Genomic DNA, 26,716 nt, shown 5'->3' on the forward strand with positions numbered 1-26,716 from the left:
TAATACTGTCATTGAAACCTCTCCGTTACCTTGTGGCACTAATTTGAAACAGAACTTTCTGAAAGCCTCCTTTCTGAACTTGGGGACTTCAGTTGAAATAGGAGCTTTGATGGTGGAAAAGAAACTTTCTTTCCTATGAAAACCCCCCCTAGTGGATTTGTGGAGGCATTGAGGTCTGGGAACTGTATCCTATTGGGATTTTTTGTGGTTTAATTGTTTATACTCTGGGCTTGCCTTTCTCATGGATTGAAAGACTATTTGACCTTGAACAGCAGCTGGGGAATGAGTGGCCCAGCGAAAACAAGAGCAGCTAAAGCTAAGGAAGCTTTAGCTGAGGAAGCTAAAGAAAAGAAAAAAGATAAGAGAGCTGGGCAGCTTGTCCAAACAACCTTGATTCATCATCGTAGATCCTCGGTGCCAACTGTGCTGACGGCGCAGGAGGAAGAAGTTGAAACACCTGCTACAGAAGAAATGGCAGCTGGAGGAACTGATCCAGTCTTGAAACAAATTTTGGAACAACTGGCACTTCTGAATAAGAAGGTGGACGATCAGTCATCTAAAATTGATAGAGCTACATCTACTATCAGCAAGTTAACAGATCAGGTTTCGCAGCACACTCAGGCTATTGAGAAACTGCAAGGAGCTACGGCGGAGAACTACAAACTAGCTGCGGAAGCCAATCAAAAAGCTGAGCAAGCGTGCAAGAAGGTGGAAGAGATCAAAGGGGAAGTAAGACCTTTGAAAAGACAGGTAGGAGAACAGCAAGCCTACCTGTCAATGGTGGAACTGAAAAGTAAGGAATGTAATCTTAGGCTGAGGGCTGTCCCAGAGTTGGAACAGGGCAACCTAGAGAAATTCTTGACGGAGTTGTTTTCTAAATTTTGGGGGGTTGAAGAAGATAAAGATTTCAGGATTGTGACGGCCTTCAGACTGGGAAGATCGGTTAAGAAAGATAAGTCCAGAGACTGTTTGGTTTGTTTGAGAACAAGAGAGGAAAGAGACAAGATATTAGGCCAACATTTTAAAAAATCCCTGGAAGTTGAAGGCAAAAGGGCAGAAATTTATAGAGACATTCCTAAATATTTGTTGGACCTTAGAGCCACATACACAGACTTGGCCAAATTGTTAAGATACAACGCAATCCCTTATAGGTGGGAATTTCCCCAAGGTCTGTCATTCACCTATAGAGGAAAGAAGGTAAGAATTAAAACACCAGAAGACCACCAGAAGTTCCTACACGACAACGAGGAGGACCTCCAAAAGAGAGCTGCAGATTCCTGGCCTCCACCACCGGGATTACCACCAGGATCCATACCATCTGGAGGCGGCCCGGCACCACAGCTTCCGGAAAAGGACGACAAATTAGATACCCAACTGTGATACCCAAGAAGTAGGCCGGGATGTCTCTACAGCTTCTTAGTTGGAATATAAATGGCGGGAATTCTCCAGAAAAACGCAGAAAAGTATTTCATATTTTGAAAAAAGAACAATTGGACATTATCTGCCTGCAAGAAACGCATGTGACAAGACTCCACAGAAAAGTGTTAATCAATAAAAGGTTAGGCCAAGAATTTATTTCATCGGATAAAGTTAAGAAAAGAGGAGTGGTGATTTATGCAAAGGAGAACTTGTCCCCAAAATTTGTATTTAAAGATGAACAGGGCAGAATTTTGGCAATTGAAATCCAGACACAAGGAGAAAAGTTTTTAATTCTAGGAATCTACGCCCCAAATGATGGAAAATCGGAATTTTTTAAGAAGCTGCACGAGATTATGCTGGACTATTTGGACTATAACAACATTATCATGTTGGGAGATATGAACGGTGTCGCCTCAGTGAATATGGATAAGTCACAAAGTGCCAATATAACGAAAGATGGCAGACTACCAAAAACCTTTTTTGAAATGACCGACAATTTGGATTTGATTGACATATGGAGGATCAAGAACCCTCTAGGGAAAGAAGGAACTTTTTTTTCTGAGGCCCATATGACATGGACGCGAATCGACCAAATATGGATAACTAGAGGGCTGGCACCTAAGACCAGAAAAGTGGAAATCTGCCCAAAAACCTGCTCCGACCACAACGCCTTGAGAATGGAATTGAGACTAAATACAACCGGATCGTTCAGATGGAGAATGAATGACGCTTTGTTAAGAGATCAGGAGATTGTTAAGAAGGCCCAAAAAGTTTTAAAGGACTATTTTGAAATAAACTTAAAGACAAATGTGGAAAAAAGAATAATCTGGGACGCAAGCAAAGCAGTTATAAGAGGGTTTCTAATACAACAGAACACGATTAAAAAAAGACTCTGGAATGAAAAGAAGGAGAAGATCTTGGAGAAAATAAGAGAAGGAGAGAGAAAACTGAGATCCAGGCCTAAATCAAAGGAAGTATTGAGAGAAGTGAAGTTTTTCCAGGCACAATATTCGAAACTGATAAATCAAGAGGTGGAATGGAAAATTAAACAAATGAAACAAAGATCCTTTGAATCTGCTAACAAATGTGGAAAATTGTTGGCTTGGCAGTTGAAAAAGAGACAAAAACTTAACACAGTTACAAATCTAGAGATTGAAGGGAGAATGGTTCAGAAACCCGACGAAATTAGAAAGTCCTTCCAGAGATATTTCAAAGAACTTTATTCTCAAAGGCCACAAAAAAGCTCAGAGGTGGACCAATTTGTTATAACTAATGGATTACAAAAAATACCCCAGGAAATGAGAGCAATCCTGAACTGTAATATTACAACTCAAGAAATTGAATGCGCCATTCAGAACCTTCAACTGGGCAAATCTCCGGGACCGGATGGGCTTACTTCCAAATATTATAAGGTACTGAAGGATTCATTGATACAACCATTGCTGGAAGTTTGCAACCAGATTATGGAGGGGAGGAAGGCACCGGAAACGTGGAAAGAAGCTTTCATCACGTTGATCCCAAAACTAGAATCTGAAAAAACTCAACTTAAAAACTACCGTCCTATCTCACTCCTAAATGTGGATTACAAAATTTTTGCAGACATTTTGGCAAGTAGGTTTAAGAAAGTCTTAAATGAAGTGATTCATAAGGACCAAGCAGGCTTTCTCCCTGGTAGGCATTTATTTGACAACACAAGAAACATCATTGACATTTTGGAGTTTTTACAGATTAATTCAAACACAAGAGCGGTGTTGATTTTTATTGATGCGGAGAAGGCCTTTGACAACATTTCTTGGCTGTTTATGAAGAAAAATTTGGAAAGGATGGGAGTAGGGCGGGGGTTTGAAAATGGAATAGAAGCAATTTATTCAGAACAAAAAGCTAAATTGATAGTAAACAACGTGGTGACAGAGGAGTTCAAAATTGAAAAAGGGACACGACAGGGGTGCCCTCTATCTCCTCTGTTGTTTATTTCAGTCCTGGAGGTGCTATTGAACATGATTAGAAATGACCGGTTGACACAGGGAATTGTGGTCGGAGAGAAACAATATAAACTGAAAGCTTTTGCAGATGACTTGGTATTAACATTACAGGAGCCAGCCTCTAGTACTAAAAGAGCGTTAGAATTAATTTCTGACTTTGGTCGGGTGGCGGGATTCAAGCTGAATAAACAAAAAACTAAAGTTTTAGCAAAAAACTTGACAACAACTGAAATAGAGGAGTTCAGAAAAGAAACAGAACTAAATGTGGTCAAAAAAGTAAAGTACCTAGGGGTCCATTTGACCTCCAAAAATTTGAATTTATTTAAGGACAACTATGAGAAATGTTGGTCAGAGATCAAAAGAGATCTGGAAATATGGTCAAGATTAAAACTTTCCTTGCTGGGCAGAATAGCTGCTATAAAGATGAATGTATTGCCGAAAATGCTATTTTTGTTTCAGGCCCTCCAGATCGTGGATAAGGTGGAATGTTTTGGAAAATGGCAGAGGGATTTATCTAAATTTGTCTGGCAGGGCAAAAAGCCCCGAATAAAGTTTAAAATACTAACAGATGCGAAAGAAAGAGGGGGGTTTGCCCTGCCGGACTTGAGGTTATACTATGAAGCTGCAGCCCTCTGCTGGTTGAAGGATTGGATTTTATTGGAGAACACCGATGTCCTTGACCTGGAGGGATTTGATAATGCTTTTGGGTGGCATGCATATTTGTGGTATGACAAGGTTAAAGTTCATAAATTGTTCAAAAACCATATTGTCAGAAGGGCAATTTTCATGGTCTGGTCAAAATATAAAGACTTATTGGAGAGTAAAACTCCGAGGTGGCTCTCACCGATGGAGGCCAAAGCACGTAAAAGACTCAATATGGAGGCCCACTGGCCTAAATATTGGGAAATAATTGAAAAAATTGGAGATAAATGGAGGTTACAGAGTATGGAAAAGTTAAAAAACAAGGTGCGAGATTGGTTGCATTATGCTCAAATCCAGGAAGTTTTTAAAGCAGACAAAAAAGTGGGTTTTCAGGAGGAAAAATCGAAACTAGAAACAGAGTTGCTTGAGCCAAAATCTAAGCTAATTTCGAGAATGTATAACTTGCTGCTTAAATGGAACACACAGGATGAGATTGTCAAATCCTCTATGATAAAGTGGGCACAGGACTTGGGGCATAACATTATGTTTGAAGACTGGGAAAGGTTATGGAACACCGGAATGAAATTCACGGCATGTACTGCCTTGAAGGAAAACATTATGAAAATGATATACCGGTGGTACATGACCCCAGTCAAGCTTGCAAAGATATATCACCTGTCCGATAATAAATGTTGGAAATGTAAGGAAGAGGAAGGGACATTTTTACACCTCTGGTGGACCTGCCCGAAAGTGAAGGCCTTCTGGGAAATGATACATAATGAACTAAAAAAGGTGCTGAGATTCACCTTACCTAAGAAACCGGAGGCCTTCCTTCTGGGCATGGTAGACCAGAGGATGGTCAAGAAAGATAGAACTTTCTTTATGTACGCTACTACAGCAGCGAGGATTTTGTTGGCAAAGCACTGGAAGACACAAAATCTACCCACATTGGAAGAATGGCAGACGCAGCTGATGGACTATATGGAGTTGGCTGAAATGACTGGCAGAATTCGAGACTCGGGAGAAGAAGAAACGGAGGAAGTTTGGGAAAATTTTAAGGACTATTTGAAAAAGCATTATAAGTTGTATGAATGTTAAAAAATGCTCCTTTCTAGGAAGGTATAGCTTCAGTATCGGCAAATTTCTGAATTGATAAATAAGACACTATAAGACAGAAGTGAGATAATGAAATATTTTTATTGTGTGGAAATTAAAAATTAATGCAATTGTACTGAAATGTTTACATCAGATAACACGATAAAATGGAAGATATATTGTTATGTATAAAATAAGTTAACAAATTGCTGAGGTTTTGGTTACACAGGGAATGCAGTGCTCGGGAGATGGGGGGAGTCCATTGGATCTATGGAAGTATGTATTTGAAAGTGGAAATTTGTTTATTAAAAACCTAATAAAATATTTATTTGGAAAAAAAAAATATATATTTTGTTAGTTTACAATATGAAGAAACTTAACAGAATATTCACAGCCTATCCATACCAATCCCAGTTTTTACAACATCTGGAATTCATTCTTGATCATCATAATCTATTACTTGTACCCCCGCCCATCTGACTGCGTTGCCCCAGCCACTCTGGGCGGCTTCCAACGTATATAAAAACATAATAAAACATTAAACCTTAAAAAGCTTCCCTATACAGGGCTGCCTTCAGGTGTCTTCTAAAGGTTATATAGTCACCATATTTTTCACTCTATAAGACGCACTTTCCCCTTCCTAAAAAGTAAGGGGGAATGTGTGTGCATCTTATGGAGCGAATGCAGGCGGGAGGTTCTGTTCAGCGCTCCCTTTAAAGAGCCGTGTGGAGTGTGTGTGCGGCTCTTCAGGGCTTTTCCCCGAGGAGGGAGAGGGGCTGCCCTTCTCCCTCCTCGGGGAAAAGCCCCAAGAGCCGCACACACACTCCACACACTCTTTAAAGGGAGGGCGGCTCTTGGGGGAGCCTTAGCCGCGCGCAGCCTCTCCCGGGCAGGGGAAACTTTCACCCCCTGCCTGGGAGAGGCTGCACACAGCTATCCCATAAGCCAAGACAGCCAGCGGGATCGCTGCACTGCGATCCTGCTGGCTGTCCTGGCTTCTGGGATTCAGAATATTTTTTTTCTTGTTTTCTTGTTTTCCTCTTCCAAAAACTGGTCTGGTGCATCTTATAGAGCAAAAAATATGGTGCTTATCTCCTGGACATATGATGGGAGGGTGTTCTACAGGGTGGGCACCACTGCTGAGAAGGCCCTCTGCCTGGTTCCGTGCAACCTCACTTCTCACAGGGAGGGAACCACCAGAAGGCCCTCGGAGCTGGACCTCAGTGTCCAGGCTGAACGATGTGGGGGTGTTCTTGCTATGTTCTTCCACAGCAAAATATTAACAAATATTTTTACTTCATTATTATTGCTGTCAATAATTAAAATTTTATTAATCAGCTTCTACACAAACACCTCAAGCTGATTGATGTACATGAGACAGGAAGAGCAGACGAGGACTTCCTCACAGATTCATGGTGGCCTTTGGAGAGATCTCCTTGATTAGAGTTTATTTTTGTATGTTATTTGCATGGTGTGGTGATGTATTTCCCTTTCTTTTGTGACACCTTGAATGCTGTTATGGGTGAATAATGCAAAGATAGTCAATGAGTTTGCAATAGTTCTTGTTGCAAAATGAAATATATTGCAAAATACATTAAAAATGAAATGAAAACTTTTTTTAAAAAAGCTCACAAAAAACAAATATAGTAAAAACAAAGCAATGCAATACAAAATAGACGCCCATGGCACAGACCCATTTATAGAACTGGGAAAGCCTGTGGAAACAAAAATATATTCAACTGTTTCCAGAAAGTGCAGAGTGAACCTGTCACCTCTCAACAGAAATGCTATTCCACAGAATGGGCCAATCACCCTGAAAGCCCTTCACAGAGTTATTGTAGAGCAGGCTTCTGAGATATATGGAACTTGCAGGATGAAGACTAGTGGCCTACTGGGTATATAGGGGATAAGTCAGTCTGCCAAGTAACTTGTGAGTGTATCACCAGAAATTCTGGCAGTTCTCAGTTTAATAAAACATGTTTTGCTTGGTTCTATAACTACAATGTCCCACACCTTGCTAATTCACTGACATTTGGCATTTCAAAGTCTTTCCACAGCCAAATTAAGTTTAGTATATGAGCAGTGATATGCTTTGAATAAAATCTCGATCTTTCATTTTTGCAAGATCTTCAAAAAATAAAGGAAAGCCCTGTAAGCAAAAAACCTGCTATAATACAACTAACATGCATGACTTCTACCAGGTATGTTTGTATTTGAGGGCAGACCCACTAGATGTGAATGTAAGTTCCCTTCCTGTGACATCCTTTCCAGCAAATACTTATTCCTGATCTCATAATCTTTCTTAATCTCTGCGGAATATAAAACTGTCTAGAAATAACCTTATACTAAGACTATCCCATTGTCACTCTAACAGAGGTATAAGCCAGCCCTCCTGATGTACTGCAAAATATTTTCAGTCAACTGTAGACCTGAATTCTTTTGCTGTCTTTGCCAACTGTATTTCCAGTTCTATTGTGGTTTATTAAATTTTTTGTAGACCATAAAAGCATTATCCCGAACTAGCTTTATGAAAATCCTTTTCCTCAAAGACAGTTGTCCTAAGTTTGCGAATATGTACCCCCCCCCCCAAGTGATAAGATGCAGAGATGTTTTTCTAAAACCCAGCTGTTGTTTTCGATTGCAAACGTATTTGGAAATGGGGCAAGCAAAACTTACGGTTGGAAAAATTAGAAACAGAGACTAAAACTGGCAGATTCATCCATCCTAAAATGAACCCAAACATACAATATTTGAAGTCCCTGATAGTTACCATGGCTAACTGAGCCTCTTGGGCTTGCCTATCAGAAGGTCAGCGGTTTGAATCCCTGCGACGGGGTGAGCTACCATTGCTCTGTCTCAGCTCCTGCCAACCTAGCAGTTCGAAAGCACGTCCCAGTGCAAGTAGATAAATAGGTACTGCTCTGGCGGGAAGGTAAATGGCATTTCCGTGCCATGCTCTGGTTTCGGTATTCAGTTGTGCCAGAAGCGGCTTAGTCATGCTGGCCACATGACCCAGAAAAACTGACTGTGGACAAACACCGGCTCCCTTGGCCTGTAAAGTGAGATGAGCGCCGCAACCCCAGAATCATCTGTGACTGGACTTAACTGTCAGGCGTCCTTTACCTTTTTAAGGATCAACTCAGCTGCTAACCAAGACCATTTGCTTATATGTCTTATCTTCACATTCCCTGGGGACTATTAACACGAAACACCCGGCACTGAACAACTACTGTATTTTTTGCACCATAACACTCACTTTTTTCCTCCTAGAAAGTAAGGGGAAATGTCTGTGCGTGTTATGGAGGGAATGCCTACGGATGGCAGGGGGATCTGCTGCAGTCGTGAGCAGAGGATCCGTGGTTCCCCTTCCTTCCCTCATCCATGGCTCACTTTGAAACAGCAAAGCGGGAGAAGAGCCGCTGAGTGGGGAGGAGAGAGGGACAGAGAGCCTGTTTCTTTAAAGGAGCAAAGCGGGAGAGGAGAGGAGCCGCTTACACGAGTATAAGTGGCTCCTGTCCGGTTGGTTCCTTTAAAGCAAGCAGGCTCTCTGTCCCTCTCTCCTCCCCACTCAGCTCGCTACATAGCAGCAAAGTTTTTCAGCTCGCTAAGCCGGGGATGAGCGGGGAGGAGGGAGAAAAGCAGAGCCTGCTTGTTTTAAAGGAGCAAAGTGGGAGAGGAGAGGAGCCTTCTCCCCTTATACCCCTCTCCTGCATTATTAGCAGCATCCTTCTCCACACACCCCACCCGTGCTCCTTGTCCCTTGAGTGCTTTTCCTTCCCTCCCCACTTAAAACGTGGTTACAAAGCACGGATCCACATGGATCCTCAGGATTTTTGCACTAGGTCACCCCAAATTCACCATCAGATCACATAGCATGCCCATGGCTACATCTTGCACCAAAAAAATCACGCACCCACTGTTGCCTGGGGCCGCAGTGGTGCAAAAACGTGGTTACAAAGCATGGATCCACATGGATCCTCAGGATTTTTGCACTGGGCTACTCAAAACTCACTGTTAGATCACATGTCTGTGGCCACAGCATGAACCACAAAAATCATAAATCCACTGTTTCGTTCAGAATATTTTTTTTTCTTGTTTTTCTCCTCTAAAAACTACATGTGTGTTATGGTTGGGTGCGTGTTATAGAGCGAAAAATACGGTAATTGCACCCCAACTGTGTTCATCCACCCCCATAGAAGGAGGGAGATTAAAACTGTCCTCTCAGGGGGAAGAAGGAGAGGAAGTGAGGAGATTTGGATAAAGTTATAAAACTGTCAGGACTTGTGCAATAAAAAAAGGAAATTGAAGAACTCATCAGATCTATGTCCATGAGTGTGTGTGCATCTTGTCAGACCCCACCCCCAGAGTGCACATAAAATTTATTGATTTTTCAACTCTGGGTTCTTAAGCTCAGATTTATTGATCTGTAATATTTTGCTTGGTTAGCCCTCGCATCTCACCCAGAGCTTTGTTCATAAAAGAAAAATGAGTCTACCACAGGCCCAGCCAGAGACTTTAAAGTTTTGTGAAGTGCCTTATGAAAAATTCCTGGGGTGATGACTTGTCACATCTGTATTACTAGATTGTTGTGTGTGTGTGTGTGTTTGTTCTGTAGCCAAGCCTGTTTCAGTGTACTCTGTGCTCAGACATTAGATGCTCTGACTCACAACTTTGTTTTTTTACTAGAACCCTGAGATCCATCAATGAGTGCCTGGTGCAAAATACATAAGATTAAAGGAATGTTGAGTGTCAGAATCGATCAGTCCTTAGGCATATAGTTAGTATTAAAGAACAGGGTTCCTCTAAGCGCATTCTGAGCCTAGAGATTTGTGTACAGTACCAGAACTAACCTCATAGTCCTTTCATACAACAGTCTGCTCCTGGTTAGCTTTCTTCATTTCAACATTCCCATTCAGATGGGGAAAGTTATGTTGTTGTTGCCACGGCTGATTGCTTGAGAGACAGAAACCCTTGCCAATGTTCTATAAAGCACCAACAGGTCTATAAGTAGATCCTGAGCTACCTTTTACCAACCCCAGTTGTATGCCACCCTGAGCTCCTTGGAGGAAGGACAGGATAAATAAAAAAGCCAGCTTGTTTCATGACATTGGTGATCTCCCCAGAAGTTGATGGCATGAGCTTTCCAGCATACATATATCAAAACACTGAATACGAGAGGTTGGCATTTGTTTCTAGCCGTGTTGGTCTGACGCATTCGAAATAAAAAATAAATAAAAAATTGTCTAGTAGCTCCTTAAAGACCAACTAAGTTTGTTCTGGGTATAAGCTTTCGTGTGCATGCACACTTCTTTTTTTATTTATTTTGACATTTGTTTGGTTTGAAGGATTCTTAAAAATGCAAGCAATAATGTCCAGGAATCTGCAATCCACACACTGAATTCTGCAGTCAGAATTGCAGAAGATCCATGCCTTTGATGGTGACACCTAGCAAATTCTTCCCCGTTCTGTTGGTATCTTCGGGCATTTCTGTGTCTGTTAATAGACTGAGTATAACTGATTCTTACGGAGGGTAGTTCTGATGCCTGTTCTATTGAAAAGAGTTATACTCATTTTGCTGGAAGGAGTGTATGGCAATCTCGAGCTGTAGTCCATTGTTGTTGGCTTATGGTTTGTAGCTGTCTTTTAAACCAGTGCAGTGGGGAGTGGGCAATGAAGTTGATTGTAGCAGCAGCAGCAGCAGCAGTGCAATTAGTGAAGGGCTGGAGGAGATGAAGGGAGCCAGGGGAAAAGGATGGAGGGTTCCAGTGGTAAGTGGAAAGATGTTACCTGACAATCAGGTTCATTCATAGATAAACAGCAAGTCTACCTGCTGGGAAACAATGGAGCGACCTAGACTATAAGCTTCTCAGAGGCCAGGTCTACCCAGGCCTCAACACAGCTCAGTCACCAGATCTACTAGAAGTGATAATCTGTTTTCTGATGCTAGTTATATATGTTTGGTTGTTTGTTTGTAGAATTTGCTTTGCTAACACCCCACCCTGGAAAAATCCCTATTGCTTGTTCAACTTTCCTGATCCACTGAAATTATTGAGAATCAGCACTCAAGAAGCTTGCCTTTGGATCAACCAATATTTTGTGGCATTGCCTAGTGTCAAGGACAAACTGATGGTAGCACTGATTTCTGTCAGAGAAAAGAAAGCTGGGCGCTTCAAGTCTCAGCTCCTGATCTTTAAATATATTGAGGTTACTAACTCTGGATTTGTCTGCTTTCTGTTATGTTGGTCAGCACTGCAACATATGTTCTGCTGTCCTGTGTTTTAGAGATACACATAATATAAAGTGGTAGAAGAGATAGATATTTAAGACTGCAATCTTATACAACTTTGCCTCATTGAAGTCATTGAGGCTTACATCCGAATAGCCATGCACAGGGTTGAGAATTTCTCTCTCTGATACCAATTCCAACATGTATTTCCTTGATGCTGCATAATAACTAAATGAGAAATTCTCCTCTGCGTCGGAGCAAGTTATGAGCTGGAATGTTCATTTCTCTTTCTTCCCTTACAGTTTGCAATTTCCCTAAATAATGGGCAATAATGATCTCGCAGTTCTAGCTTTTCCTGGATACATTCTCACAAGGTCACAGATATAATTAGTGGCAATTTTCGCAATCACTGGAGCTGGCCGTAGGGGCAGGGGATGGATCACAAGTAGCACAACTGATCTGTAATAATTGTTCACTTGTCACAGTTGGATTCAGATTTCACTGCGCTATAGAATATGTGAGCAAGATACATCTAAATAAGGGGACAGAGGATCAGGCACTGTGTTATGTATGATTCCGTGATGTGTTATTTAATACCCAAAGGAGCCTACCGTGTTTTGACAGGTAGAATTTTTTTGCTGATCTGACCAGCAGTAAATGCTATCAATGTGCAAGCCTGACGAATAAACATTTCTGATGCTACCCCAGTCATAATCCATGCTGAAGATTGTCAGCATGATTGCATACTCTGGAAAGGCTATGCTGCAAAGCACCTTTAGTTATTGTCTCGGCGTGCAAATATTGAACATGTGATGAAGTGAGTGCTTTCTTACCTAAATACCTATTCAGCAAAGTGCCTTAACTACACCTGTAAGGTCATTATCCATTCTAACCCATCATCTCTGTGCTTAAATATTAGTCTTTCCTCCGGTCTCTCTTCCTTGAGAACTGAGCTTGTCCTCTAAATTTTGCAGGTTGCATTCCTTTGCAGCAGGGCTCTCTTATTGATCCTCCACTACTTCTAAGCTGTGTGCCACAAGGTCTTTCCAATTTCCTGCTTAGGAAAGCACAGTGTATGCTGCAGGTTGTTTCTTTTCTTTCAATTGGGAAGGTAGATGGGAGAGAGAGAGCAACATGTAACAGATTGAAAAGGAGAGCTATTTGCATAAACTGATGATATCAGTCTCATTAAAGATGGTCTATATAAAAATGCTGCTCTGTCCATAAAAGGAAACGCAGAATAATACATTAAAATAAAACCATTTGGGGCAGATAGGGATTGGGGACAAATGTGATGTTGTTTGCATTTTAATGAGAATCTACCTGATTTGCCCTTCTCAGCCCCATATATGAACTGAAACACAAATATCCTTTGAAATTTTCACTTCTCCAGTTTTTTCCTGCAGTTGTCCAGCCAGTGTGCATAAAATGCATACATTAGTGAGTACAATCACTTGTGAAAATACGTAGAATCTTGAAAATGGCATACAAAAAATGTGTTTATTAGGAGAAAATTGCATTAAGTTGCTGCTTAAGTTTCATTAGGATCTTTTTCCTAAATTGAAGATTGCTGCAGACATGTGAACTGAAAAATGAGAAACAGAGAGAAATTGAAATTGACAGATTCAACCATACCTAGGGGCAAGAGTTTCATATTTGAATCTCTAGTCTGTTGCAACAGAGGAGTCCTTCTTTTCATCTGTGAAATTGTTAGAGAGTAGATGACAATTTACCATGTGGCGGGTCAACCCCTATCTCTTTTTTCGTCCCCCACCCACCCCCAGATGTTTCACCCAACAGATGAACTGGGAGAATTGCTTGGGGACTCCTGAGTAAGGGTTTCACAGCGGAAAGGACAGGCGTTCAAAACCCCATGCGATTATGCAGTGTTGTGTGGTGCAGGGGGATTAAATTGGCATTCCCCGTCCCGTCGGTTTGTTTTAAAACATCTCCCTCTTCTGGCCAGCATTGCTGCTGACTTAAGAAGCAGGCGGAATTGACTGACTTCAGAAAGCTAATCTTTGATTTTGTTTCTCTCTGCCCTGAAGCTCAGTGAGTTGAGAGTGTGCCAAAGGCTGTAGAAGCTGCAGGGAAGCTAGTTCGCTGGCATTGGGTGTGTGGGGAGGGGCGGGTAGGAGAGAGCCCTCTGGTTCCTTTAGATTCGTATCTTCCAGATTCTCAGCATGTGAAACACTTAATTGGAGATTGTTGACTCCCCTCTCCTCTCTTTCCCCAGAACTGGTCTGGAATGAAGTGCCAATTCAAGCTGTTGCGCATGGCTGTTGCCTTGATCTGTAGTAAGTATCCTCATATGCTTGATATGTGCCTAGGTTGTTGCCATTTTAAATTCATCATTACTGCACCTCCTTTTAGGATCTCAATGTCCCATACATTTCCCATCTAAGTAGCCTTCTTATCTGTAAATTGCATTGACACATTGGGAGGCATAATATTGACGCGGGTGGCGCTGTGGTCTAAACCACTGAGCCTCTTGGGCTTGCCGACCGGAAGGTTGGCGGTTTGAATCCCTGTGACGGAGTGATCTCTTGGTTGCTCTGTCCCAGCTTCTGTCCACCTAGCAGTTCAAAAGAACGCCAGTGCAGGTAGATAAATAGGTACCACTGCGGTGGGAAGGTAAACAGCGTTCCCGGCTGTTCTGGTTTCCATCATGGTGTCCAGTTGCGGCAGTTGCTGACCACATGACCCGGAAAGCTGTCTGTAGACAAACGCCGGCTACCTTAGCCTGAAAGCAAGATGAGCACCGCAACCCCATACAGTGGTACCCCGCAAGACGAACGCCTCGCGAGACGAAAAACTCGCAAAACGAAAGGTTTTTTCGTTTTCGAGTTGCCTCGCAAGACGAATTTCCCTATGGGCTTGCTTCGCAAAACGAAGCTTGCCCCGGGGACAGCGGGTCTTCTCTTTTGAAGCAAGGGGCGGCGGGGAGATCGCTTCTCCCCACCGCCCCTTGCTTCAAAAGAGGTCCGGGGGCAGCTCTTCCCGCTGCCCCGGACCTCTTTTGAAGCAAGCGGCTGCGGGGAGATCGCTTCTCTCCGCAGCCGCTTGCTTCAAAAGAGATCCCGGACCTCTTTTGAAGCAAGCGGCTGCGGGGAGATCGCGTCTCTCCGCAGCCGCTTGCTTCAAAAGAGATCCCGGACCTCTTTTGAAGCAAGCGGCTGCGGGGAGATCGCGTCTCTCCGCAGCCGCTTGCTTCAAAAGAGATCCCGGACCTCTTTTGAAGCAAGCGGCTGCGGGGAGATCGCGTCTCTCCGCAGCCGCTTGCTTCAAAAGAGATCCCGGACACCTGCCCCAGCCGCTGGGCTTCGTAGCGCTGCTGCGAAGCCGGGCGGGGGGCGGGAACACCTGCCCCAGCCACCCCGCTTCGGAACGCTGCTCCGAAGCGGGGTGGGGGGGCGGGAACACCTGCCCCAGCCGCCGGGCTTCATAGCGCTGCTGCGAAGCCGGGCGGGGGGGCGGGAACACCTGCCCCAGCCACCCCGCTTCGGAACGCTGCTCCGAAGCGGGGTGGGGGGGCGGGAACACCTGCCCCAGCCGCCGGGCTTCGTAGCGCTGCTGCGAAGCCGGGCGGGGGGGCGGGAACACCTGCCCCAGCCACCCCGCTTCGGAACGCTGCTCCGAAGCAGGGGGGGGCGGGAACACCTGCCCCAGCCGCCGGGCTTCGTAGCGCTGCTGCGAAGCCCGCGCCCCCCAGCCTTCAGAAGAGGTCCGGGGACAGACTGTCCCCGGACCTGGTCTGAAGGCGGTTTCCCTAGGAACGCATTAATTGATTTTCAATGCATTCCTATGGGAAACCGTGCATCGCAAGACGAAAAAACCGCAAGACGAAGAGACTTGCGGAACGAATTAATTTCGTCTTGCGAGGCACCACTGTAGTCACCTTTGACTGGACTTAACCATCCAGGGGTCCTTTGCTTTTTTTACCTTTTATTGGCTGTAGTAGTCATTATCACTCGCTTTGGTTCTGACCCTGCAAAGAGTGAAGCACACACCTGGATCAGAGAGTTTCGTGCTTCTTGGGGGTTAACGCAGCCTTATGAACAATACAGGGCAGTCGCCGAAACCAGCATTCCTGTGTCGAGCTCTCTCCCATGAGCCTCTGTAACATTCTGTACAGTACAGTTCTGTTCCTGGTGTCATGATGACATCCTCTTCTTCTTCCTTTTGAAAGATGGCTATTGATTTTGGGAAACAGAAAATTGTACAAACAACATAAGTCAAGAGCTGGAAGCATCTGCTTCAGCTATGATGACATCCTCGCTTCATCGCGAGGATGCCAGCAGGGAAACAGACTGCATGGCTGACTTATTGCAACATTCTCCGAGTGTAATTGCTTGTTATATAAGAAAGCGCCAGGTAGGTGTGCTGTTTTTGGTAGCTGCCCCATGTTGCACACAGCGCTTGTTCTGCCCTTGGTTGCTGCTGTCAAACTGAACCTCTTCAGGGTGTGCAGAGGAACCAAGTGTGTTTGTTTGTTTATAGCCTATCCTGCCTTTCCTCCCAAAGGAGCCCAGGCCAGCAAACAACAGAGCAGAAAACCTATGCAATTGAAAGTAAAATAATGGGCTGGGCCCAGGGGTAACCCGAGAACCGCGGCCCAGGTCCGGTCCAGAATCCATAGGTTCCACTAGGAGTCAGTCCAACAGGGCCAAGGCAGGAAACCAGGCAAGGACAGGTACAGGATCTCAGGCAGGGTCTGGCATACAGCAATGTTGCTCCCGCAACCTGGGGCGGGGTCTGACAGCCTTTTATCTTTGTCGGGGTAACGGCCGGTCCTGATCCCCGGTGACTCACCTCCCTGTTTCGCCCAGAGACGAGCACTCCTCCTGCGAGTACTCAGGCCTCTCCTTCTCTCAGACCTTAGTCTCTGCAGCTCAGGAGACGTTGGTGGGTTACTAGACCCAGAGGCCGCCTCAGCCTCCCCTGACCAAACCGGTAGTGGAGCAGCTGTAAGTGATGGCCCAGCTGAAGGCAATGAGGTAAACCCCGCATCTGGAGCCAGGGCAGGCTCAGGCCCCTGACTTGGCCCAGCTGGTGTTTGCTACAGGGGAACTTGTGCAGACTGGGACTCTTCAGGATTAGTCCCCAGACTTGGTTCAGATGATGCCTGAGGCAAAGGATCCGGTGCAGACTGAGACTCCTCTGGATCTGAGCCCGAGCCTGAGTCCCAGGCCATCACAAATATGAATGTACTTGAGAACAGTTTGAAACATAGCCTGGGGCATGGCATACATGATGAAGCTAACAAATCTGGTGAAAAGAGGAGACGACAAGAATATATTTTTACACAGAGGAACAGTGTTTGTTTATATTCAAGTGCAAAACTTTGCGAACCCATCAATATTCTTCACTGGGGGAATTTCAAAGTAGCAAGTATGGATGAAATGGTACAATAAGTGGGGAGGTGATACTTTTTTTGCTTTAGGATTGGTAGAAATATTTAAATGCTTGATGTAGCTACTTACAGAAATATGAAAACTGGGTTCATAATAGTATTATAGGGATCTTACTGTAGCAAATAAAATGTTGCACAACAGTGCACAGTTATATTTAAACGCTTTGGGTTTTCTCATTGATAATGATAAAAAAAATAATAATTTCAAAACAGAACTGCCAAAATATATTGAAATATCTGGAAAACAGAAGCACTTTAAAGACCAGTGACCCCTCATTTCTCCTCTCTTCCAGTGAGCTTTGAATTTGGAAGAGCTGTGTGGCTGAGGTTCTACCCATCCGCTTACCCTCCATGCCCACACCCAAGTTTTGTCGCCCACCTTGGGGGCGTTGCTGTTGGAATCACCCTAGGCGTAGTCATCCTAAGGAACTATGAGCAGAGACTCCAAGACCAGTCCTTATGGTGGATCTTTGTCTCCATGTACGTGGTGTTTGTTCTCTTTGCCATCTTCTGGAACATTTTCGCCTATAGCCTGTTGGACCTGAAACTACCTCCACCTCCTTGAGATCCTGGGTCGAGGGACTCTCAAATGGATAACTTCCCATCTACCAGCTCCATTTCAAGGGCGGGGTGGGGTGAGGTGGGGTGGGATTGAAACGGAGGGTTTATTTTTGTACGAATATCACAGGATATAAGCAAACCCATCTTCTGAAATGGCACAAGTTGAGGGGGAAACTATATGCTGCATGGCTAGGATGTGACCATATTATTGGAAAACAATGACCTAAGCAGGGACTGGCCAATAGAAACTTGTTTGGAAGGAGATTTGGGCATGGAGATTTGCAGGTATCGCCGTAGTCCATAAGGACCAGGCCTTGTATCCATTGATCATGCAAGTAGCTTGGTGTTGCTTTCATGAGAAAAAGGCTGACAATTCAGCCCTATATTTGTATAACAGGACACTTAACACCACATACTGGTGAATGCTAATGCACATAGTGAAATTTTGTTTGGGTTGCCTACATTTTTCCAGGTTAATCTTCTACCATACTCACAATTTACAAGAGCCATCCATCAGGCCATGAGGGAAAAGCTCTTCCTTTCTTTAACCAAAAGGGCACTCGGCCAAGGATGCTTGGCTTGACGGGTCAGGCTGTTCTTCAGTGCCACTGCTGATGCCCAGTAAACCGGGACAGATCCTCAAGTCTGCTGCCTTGTTAAGAGGAGCAGGTCTTACAGAAATCTTCCAAGGGGTTCAGCGCATATGGGTTCACACCTTGCCAGCAGTAGAGGCCACTTCTCAACTAAAGGACAAACCAAATTGCACAGAAAGATTTGAAAGTGCTTTAACCTGGTTGCTAAATACAACTGCATATTTAATTAGATATTCACAGTTTGTGACTGGGTTTTCATTCTTGAATACTTTGCAGACCACTTGAATATTTTGTAATTTTTTTGTGGACAATCATGCTATTTTCTTCTGGTTTCTTACTTTCTTCCTTGGTCTTACACATTCTTTTTTTAAAAAAGGAAGATCTGCTTGCTGGCTGGGAAGGGGTTGCTAGATGTCTCTTAGTTCAATTATGCTATTCCAGAACATTTCAGCGCACAGAGCGTATAATGGATGTTTCATCTCCCATCTATAGCACTGGACAAGACAAGAGACCACAACTCTACAGCCCCTTTGATTTTTGGGGTGTTGTTCTTGCAATCCAGGGAGACATATGCAGTCATATCCCTAACAAACATTTCTACGTGGTTCTTATTTGGAAAATGTGGACGTGGTTGCTTTGCCTCATGTGCTTTGAAAAATAGCCATCCGGGCTGCAATGCTGCTTTATGAATTTTGCAGGTGTAATTTAGATACAGTCCTATACTCAGTGGAGCTTCCTTCTGAGTAACCATGCACTGTTAGAGGGTCAAGTGGGTCAGGGATGCATTTGACGACAGTATCTTGAATAGGGCTTAGTTCTTGCTAAAGTAAAACGGGAGGGAGATCTATGGCCCTCGAGATGTCATTGGACTCCAGTTCCCATTAGTCCCAACCAGCATAGCCTGTGGTCAGGGATGATGGGAGATGTAGTCCACCAGCATCCAGAGGCCTGCATGTTCTGGAGTCAACCAAGGGTGGGGAACCTGTAGCTCTAGATGTGCTGGCTTACTCCCATCATCGCTGACCATTGGCGTGCTGATGGGACTTGGAGTCCAACAATACCTGGAGGGCCACTGGTACCTCACTCCTGGCATAAAGCAACATCTGACCTGTACCACTTCAAGCAACAAGTAGAAGTTGACATGATTGAATGCTTTCATGTGAAAATCCCCCGCACGTACCAGGGAGAGGGCAGTGCTAGAACATTTCTCCTTTGCATCTAATTTTCTATGTAGCAAACGATTTTGTGTGTTGGAACATTCGAGCGTGTGAGCCCCTACCTGCGGTCTAAAGTGGTGCAGCCCAGACACAGGTTTACTACCTCACTGAAAACTAGGGGATGGATCTTGGGTGTTCTGCAAAAGAAGGGATGAGATCATACCTAGCAGATGATGCGAGCGGCTTCTGTACCAGCTTTGCAATTATATGCTGGAAATCAGCAGAAGCATAGGTCTTTGTGCCAGCTCCTGTTCCTGGACATAAGCTCAGCATGGCTGCTCTAAACTTGGATAATGGGTACATGTTAAAAGATGGGTGGTGTAAGCCATTTCGTACAATAGCCAGGACAAACTGGGGCCTGCTGACAGGCCAACTTGTGCCTCGTTCCCTGGCAACTGTATTTGTACGACGCATGTTTGCTGCATTCATACATGGCAATTCCGTCATACACTTACAGTAAGATACTGTACGTAGGCATTTTGAAATGTAATGTGTGAAGAGGCCATGCTGGCAGGAAGCTAGCAGAGCTGAGCAAGCAGGGCAAGTCCTAATTTGATTCCTCCATTTCGGTATTGTGGCTGCCAAATGAGCTAACATATCTAAAGTGCTTGGTGAAATCCATACAGAGCACACTAAAATTGAAACTTAAATGACAGCAAATGCTGTCTCTTGCAAATAACCCTTATGTCCATTTTGCAGCACAAATAAGCACACCAGAAAGATCCTAGCATAACAGCCCACGGGCACAGCAGTCCTGAGAAAGGAGAATTGTACGGTTCCTAGCCGTTCCTTTTTTCAAACATCTTTCAAAGAGGGGCAATATTTGTTCTCATTTTTTTCTAAAGTTGTTATTCTTTGTCTCATACTACAGTGGTACCTCAGGTTAAGTACTTAATTCGTTCCAGAGGTCCGTACTTAACTTGAAACTGTTCTTAACCTGAAGCACCACTTTAGCTAATGGGGCCTCCCGCTGCTGCTGCCGCGCCGCCGGAGCACGATTTCTGTCCTCATCCTGAAGCAAAGTTCTTAACCTGAAGCACTATTTCTGGGTGAGTGGAGTCTGTAACCTGAAGCGTATGTAACCTGAGGTACCACTGTATTTCTTTAGTAGTGATAGTCAAATCCTCTGGAGTTGTGTATTTGGAAGCAGCCCAGTAATATTGATCTTTCTCACTGACCATTCAAAAACCCAGAAATCATTCCTCATTTCTTTGGATTTTTCTTTTCTAGCTTCTAATGATGCATGCACAATGATGAGGCCGTGCCTATGTGCCTTATCACATTGCTTCCTGGTAATTTTAGTTCCCAGAACCAGTCGCAGTGGCATGCCACTTGGAAATTCAACTACCACCGCCAAACAACCACACCCAGAACAAGACTGCCCTGTTAGTTGGGGATGGAGACCATCGAACACAAAAAAACCTTTGCACCAGTGCTCATCAGATGAAAGGTTAGTTGTGGGTGGCCTGGTTACGTTATTCACAGAACATTCTGCATACTTCAAGGCACGGTCTAAATTTGCAAGCCGGGCATTCAGATATTGCAAGTGGGGTCAGGTCATTGGCAACAGGTTGTTTTTGTTCTTTTAGCTTAATCGACTGCCCCTAGAAAGGGTTAATCTGGATTAAATGGGGGGAAATTGTAGGCTGGCATTTAGATGTCAACAGTGTCATGAGGATGCAGCAAAAAATACGCATGGATGTGGAGTACCCATCCCAAAATAAACACCCACCGGGAAGCATCCAGCAGGAATACTGGTAACACTAAAGATTTGGTGCTTAGAAGGCAGCTGATTTTCAGTACCTGGATTGCTTACTGCAGAAAAACTTGGGGGGGGGGGGGACAATGCCACTCATTATGTGACACATGTTCCATTTATTAGGAGAAGGCCAGAGTCCTGCAGAAAGCCTTTTTACGGTTCACGTGCTTGCGGTTGTTAAATGGAAGATAAGAATTGCAGAGCTCAAATCTGACTCAGCTGAAGATGCAAGCAAGCAAGAAACCAGAATTCTCATGTCTTGTTGGTGTTTGAATTTTGCCTTGATAGGCTCACAGATTGTTGCCAGGGACAAGCTTAGGCTTTGGAGTGATCGGCACACAGTTTGGCACCAGTCTCATTAATCCAATGAGTTCACGTTAAATCCCTTTTTCCTGTCATAGGATTTCCTCCTAATATGAAGCCAAAGCCTCGTGTACTTGGGCTTCATCTCTACACAGGTAAAAACAAAGTGACGGACCTATGATGACTATAGGTTACATGCTTATCTGAGTTATTTTCTACTAATGAAATGTCCATCGTTATGAAAGGTGTGTATCTGAGTTGGAGTGTGTGTGTGTGTGTGTGTGTGTGTGTGTGTGTGTGTGTATTTTGCCGGGAACTCAGGGGAGAGCTGCCCATTTGGTGAGGATGGCTGGGCTACACAGTATAGCCAGAGAGCTCCGGGTTAGAGAAGCTAGGGAACATGCTTCTAGAATGTGACAGTGTCCTGATCCACAGGCCCAAAGGAGGTCCTCTGCGAGTGATTTGATGCAGGGATACCAAATGCCAGAGTGCTCAATTCTAGTGCTTTATTAGAAGGAAGTATAAACTTACAAAACAGCCTGCAGAGCCTTGCTGCCGTTTCAGATTCAGGACAGGCACCAAAACAGCAAACGTTTCATCGTGACTTATCTGCACCCGGTAAAGCATGGCTTCAAGTTACAAGAAAGGAGATTTCGACTAAACATCAGGAAGAACTTTCTGGCAGTAAGAGCTATTTGACAGTGAAAAGAGGTTGTGGACTCTCCTTCTTTGGAAGTTTTTAAGGAGAGGCTGGATGGCCTTCTGTCATGGATGCTGTAGTTGAGATTCCTGCATTTGCAGGGGACTGGATTTAGATTACATTTGGGGTCCTTTCCAATTCTGCGATTCCATGATTCCATGAAAAGTGAGAGGTGGGTACAGAGCAGTAGCGTAGATGATATTCTGAATTGTGACTCCTAAGCCCTGTTCTCATAAATAGAAGGGGGTGGGCAATATTGCAGCTCACATGACTGAATGCCCCTTCCCTCAAAATAACAATCCTCACATCATGTTAGCTGTCAAGGAAAAGGATTTGAGCCTAGTCTTCTCCCTGACATACCAATGATCTGTCTGGAGCAGTATTCAATCAAGTCCCCATCTGCACTGCTATATCCCTCAAATAGGTTTATTTCCTCACCTCCTTTTTCATGAAGGGCCAAATTCAGTGGCAGAGCATCTGGCTTGCATGTAGAAATTTCTAGGTTCCATCCCTGGCTTCTCAAAACAGCTGAGAATGTCCCCTGACCGAAAACCCCTGGAGACCAGCTGCCAAGCGGTGTAAACAGTTGAGTTAGATGGGCCAGTGGTCTGATTCATGTGTGTCTATGAGAACTACACCTCAGTGCTGCGGTGAACAGAATTTCCTGCATAATGAGGCTCTTGGCTCAGATAAAACATTTTACTTTTGAGGTTGAAATCTGCTTCCCAACCACATAATCTGCCCCCAACCATAGCAAAGGACACTCCATCGTGGAGCAAGGGCAAGAGACAGCAACACTTCTCATTGATCTCACCCTATTCACATCATATCCTTTATGACTGTCATCAACCCCAAATCTAGTTTGCAGTTCTCCACAACCCCCACTCTGCATCTGAGGCAAATGAAATCTTCTGCAAGGTTTCTAGCTAATGCCTCTGCAAAGCTTAGACATTTTGCCACTCAGATTGCACAAGAATGGAGGCCGTTCTGAGTTAAACTGCCTCTTAAAGTCACCCAGTCGTTCTGGGATATCGCTGCGCCAATGAGTGATTAGAGGATAATTTTCTCCTTTACCTCCAGATGTCCTTGCTAGCTTACAACATTGCAGACTGCTGTAGATTAATTGCGTCTTGCAGTGAGTCTTAGCCTCGTCACAAAAAGTCTTCGTGTTTAACTCTGCTCCTGCCAGAATCTCTGCGCCGTAGACTCAGCCTTCCTTTAAATATATTCAAAATAATTAAAATGCTGTGTCGGTGGAAGGAGAACATGCAGGGTTTCATACTGGCAAACGTGGACTTGGAGCCAGTCTCATCCGTAGTTAAGGTTTGCATGACAGGCAGAGCCAGAACGTGCTGTCACATCCGCTCTTTTCTTTTATAATGAAGTATTACAGCATAGGGTTTAAAGAGCAACTGACGGGGAAGGGAGATGCGAGAGACAGATTGCTCAGCAACAATGGGGACATCTACCGGGCAGCATTACATAGCTACTCTTTCCTAAAGGCTGTGTTCACAAATTTCAAATTAGATTTTTCATGCGCCTGTTCTGGACTAATTCCACTGCTCTATATATAGAAGCAGATGGCCGTGCTTATTAATTGTGTTTCTATGTCGAGTCTGGCTTAAGGTCCTGGAAGAAATCCCTAGATAAATGAAGAATTTGCTCCAGAACTCCCCGTGACATCAGCCCATACACTGAGATGTGCACAGTGAGTTTGGGCATGTTAGACATAGAGTCCAGTCCTGAACACAACTTTCAGCATGGTGGCTTCAGCAAATCAGACAGATGGGGCAAAGGAAGCGGAATATATTGCAAGGTTTGATCATGTTCTTGCCAGCTCATCTGTACTATTGGGAATCCAGTTTGCAGGGGGGGAAGCAATGGATTGGATGTGTATGTCCTCAATCATCCCACCTTCTTTCCCCTGCAGATCCATTTGGCCCCAATTAATTTTCTGTCAAAGCACATGAAGGAAAGTGAAGCGGTTTCCTACTACATGACGTGGCAGGTGGGAAAGGGTTAAGCAACTCCAATGTTTCAGGTCTGCTTTCTCTACCTGTCACTGCCCACAATCCAGGGTGCAATTTCGCAGCTCAGAAAGTGGTGACCAGGCTTGTATTTGCTACTGAAAGTGTAGACCAGGGTTTTCCAAACTTGGGTCTCCAGCTGTGTTTGGACTACAACTCCCATCATCCCTAGCTAGCAGGATCAGTGGTCAGGGATGATGCGAATTGTAGTCCCAAAACAGCTGGAGACCCAAGTTTGGAAAACCCTGGTGTAGACTGTCTCTGGCCCAGTTCAGATTTAACAGGAAGGCTTAGGCCTCCTGCAATTATTCCCCCTTTCTCTTTTTCGACACCTGTAGCTTATCAGAAACTTTCATTTCACCTTTAAGGGAATTTTTATGTAATGTCAAAACTCAAGGAACTGGTTTGTTTAACCTCTAGTTAGTGACCAAACCAGGATATGAAGCCACAGCTTGATCCTGGTTTGTTTTCACTAACCCTTGTTTAAATAAACCAGGGTTCAAAGTCTAGACATCACAGGGAACTGTGGTTTGTTTGAAAGAGTTTCCAATCTACTAAAGGGTGCAAAAAAAGAAGTGTGAAACTTTGAGGTTCTTGATGTTTTGGTCACGGAGTAGGAACCATGGGTCTCTGTTTTAATACATCTACAATTTGGAGGCTGAATGGTTTCTTAATGGCTACCAACACAATGGTATTTATGCAACCATAAATTCTTAGAAGTCACTTTTTGCTTTACATTTTAAACTTAACACTTAACACAGCCATCCTGTCTTTTCAGCAAGGCAAGCAGCTGCAGTGGAAACTTCACAGTGGGGAAAGATGATAATTTTTTTTAAAAAAAACTAACAAATTAATTTTATAAAATATATGCCCCAACTGGCAAGGTTGCAGAAACAGCCCTACCCAAATTGTGATACCCACCTGGGCCTCCGACTCAAATAGCTGAATGAGTCTTTTGGTTCAGATGCAGAAATGCGTCCGCATCCAGTTCTAGCCAGTATGAAAATGAGCACAGCTGAACTTTGCAAATGTTGACCAAAAAGGAAAAAACTTGCCGCTAAAATTTGATCAAGTGCCGTCAAACTGTGACCTGGTCTTTCCGCTAAGTAGAATTGTGTCTAACCAATAGTGAACTTATTTACAAACAGGCAAACCTTTCCCACTTAATCAACTTACAAAGCAGCATCACATTTTAGAGACCGTCAAAATGGAATCGAGTACAGGCAAACCTCAGTTGTCGAATATATTCCATTCCGGAAGACTGTTCGACTTCCGAAACGATAAACAATTGAGGCGTGGCTTCCGATTGGTTGCAAGAGCTTCTTACACTCAAGCAGAAGCCGCATCGGATGTTTGGGTTCCAAAAAAGGTTCAAAAACCAGAGCATTTACTTCCGGGTTTTCAGTGTTCAGGAGCCGAAACGTTCGAAAATGGATCTGTTTGAGAACCGAGGTTTGACTGTACTTGAAATAAGTCTACACCAGAGATACGGGGGGGGGGGGCTCATGCATATTAAGACTCTTGGGATTACATGCTGCTCATATTTCATCTGGCTTCAGGATAGAATGAAAATTTGGGTTTCTAACTCGGCCTCAACCACACAAATTCAGCCACACACATTTGCCATCTCACCATAACTACCAGTTTTGGAAACAGGTCTATTCTCTTTGTACCAGGTCTCTGTGACCCTGCATTAATGTGTGGGTGGTGTTCTTTGACTCCAAAACGACTTTACAAGTCTGGAAGAGGGAAGAATTTTACAATACTAACTTTTCTAGTCCTGCACATAAATTCTCTAAGCACACTGCCCAATCTTCAGCGCCCATCTTCCCGAAAGCCTTTCAAGTGAAACATCATTTGTGTGATAGTGGATGCACACATTCCTAACATCCTAGGTCACTTTCTATTGCAGGTTTGAGTTTATGAATGGGGCAGATTGCTGCAATGTCTCTTGAGGGTTGCTCACATGCAAAGCTAACTTCTAAACTCAGCAATGGTAAGAAGCATCTTAGCACTTATTGCTGCAAGCCTCTTTTCATCTGCATAGTGCAAACTGAAGAACTTATTTATCACAAAGATTTAGGGGTGGGATTCACCTAGCAAACCCATCAGCAGAAGCCCTGTGCAATGGCTTCCACTTCCACAAGAGGGCTTCCCCTCCCCCCCCCAAAAAAAGGGAGTGGGGGAGGGGTCAGGGGAACCCAACTGACATTTGTAATAGCGCGATGTTGAATTTCACCCATTATATTCAACCATTCAGTATGGTAACAAACAGAAGTGAAACAGAAGCAAACTTGCTTGAAGGAAAATGCATTTTAATACCATAATTAATCACTGATTTCTAACTGGAAAAAGTTCTTCCCAGAATCCCAAACCAGAATACATATTAGTAACACAGAGAACTTTACAAGGCACACAGAGTTTCACGGGTTGAATTTATGCAGTAAAAATGCTGTTTTTCACCAAATTTAATAGCTCTATTAGTCACCAAGCACATCCTGCCTCCCCACAGCGTCTGTTAAGTTTACGGAATAAAGCTAGATGGATGAAGCTTTCCTTTCTTTTGCTTACACTGTTAGTACCTCCCTCCATAGTTAACCATCATAGCACCAAATGAAGAAATTCTGCCTTAAAATAATAATAATAATAATAATAATAATAATAATAATAATAATAATAATAATAATGCTGAACAGAATATGCTTTTCCCATCAAGGGCTATTAGAGCACACACAGTACTTGCAAAGTAGCATGCTGTAACGTCAAAATATTTTTCTAT

The 26,716-nt window shown here is 43.9% G+C and overlaps 1 protein-coding gene across 11 annotated transcripts in view; it reads left to right on the forward strand.

The window, feature by feature from the left end:
- RHBDL3 (rhomboid like 3) overlaps nucleotides 1-26,572 on the forward strand; it is a 151,573-nt gene extending 125,001 nt beyond the window's left edge. For all 11 annotated transcript variants that reach the window (XM_081898807.1, XM_081898816.1, XM_081898806.1 and 8 more), the window contains 2 exons: nucleotides 13,601-13,661; nucleotides 17,071-26,572. In XM_081898807.1, the coding sequence (XP_081754933.1) occupies nucleotides 13,601-13,661; nucleotides 17,071-17,342 (333 nt within the window). In that variant the 3' untranslated portion in view covers nucleotides 17,343-26,572. The remainder of the gene's footprint in view (nucleotides 1-13,600; nucleotides 13,662-17,070) is intronic.
- The last annotated feature ends 144 nt before the right edge of the window (nucleotides 26,573-26,716 follow it).

This window comes from Podarcis melisellensis (genome assembly GCF_964234715.1).
Source record: "Podarcis melisellensis genome assembly, chromosome: 2".
NCBI lineage: Eukaryota > Metazoa > Chordata > Lepidosauria > Squamata > Lacertidae > Podarcis > Podarcis melisellensis.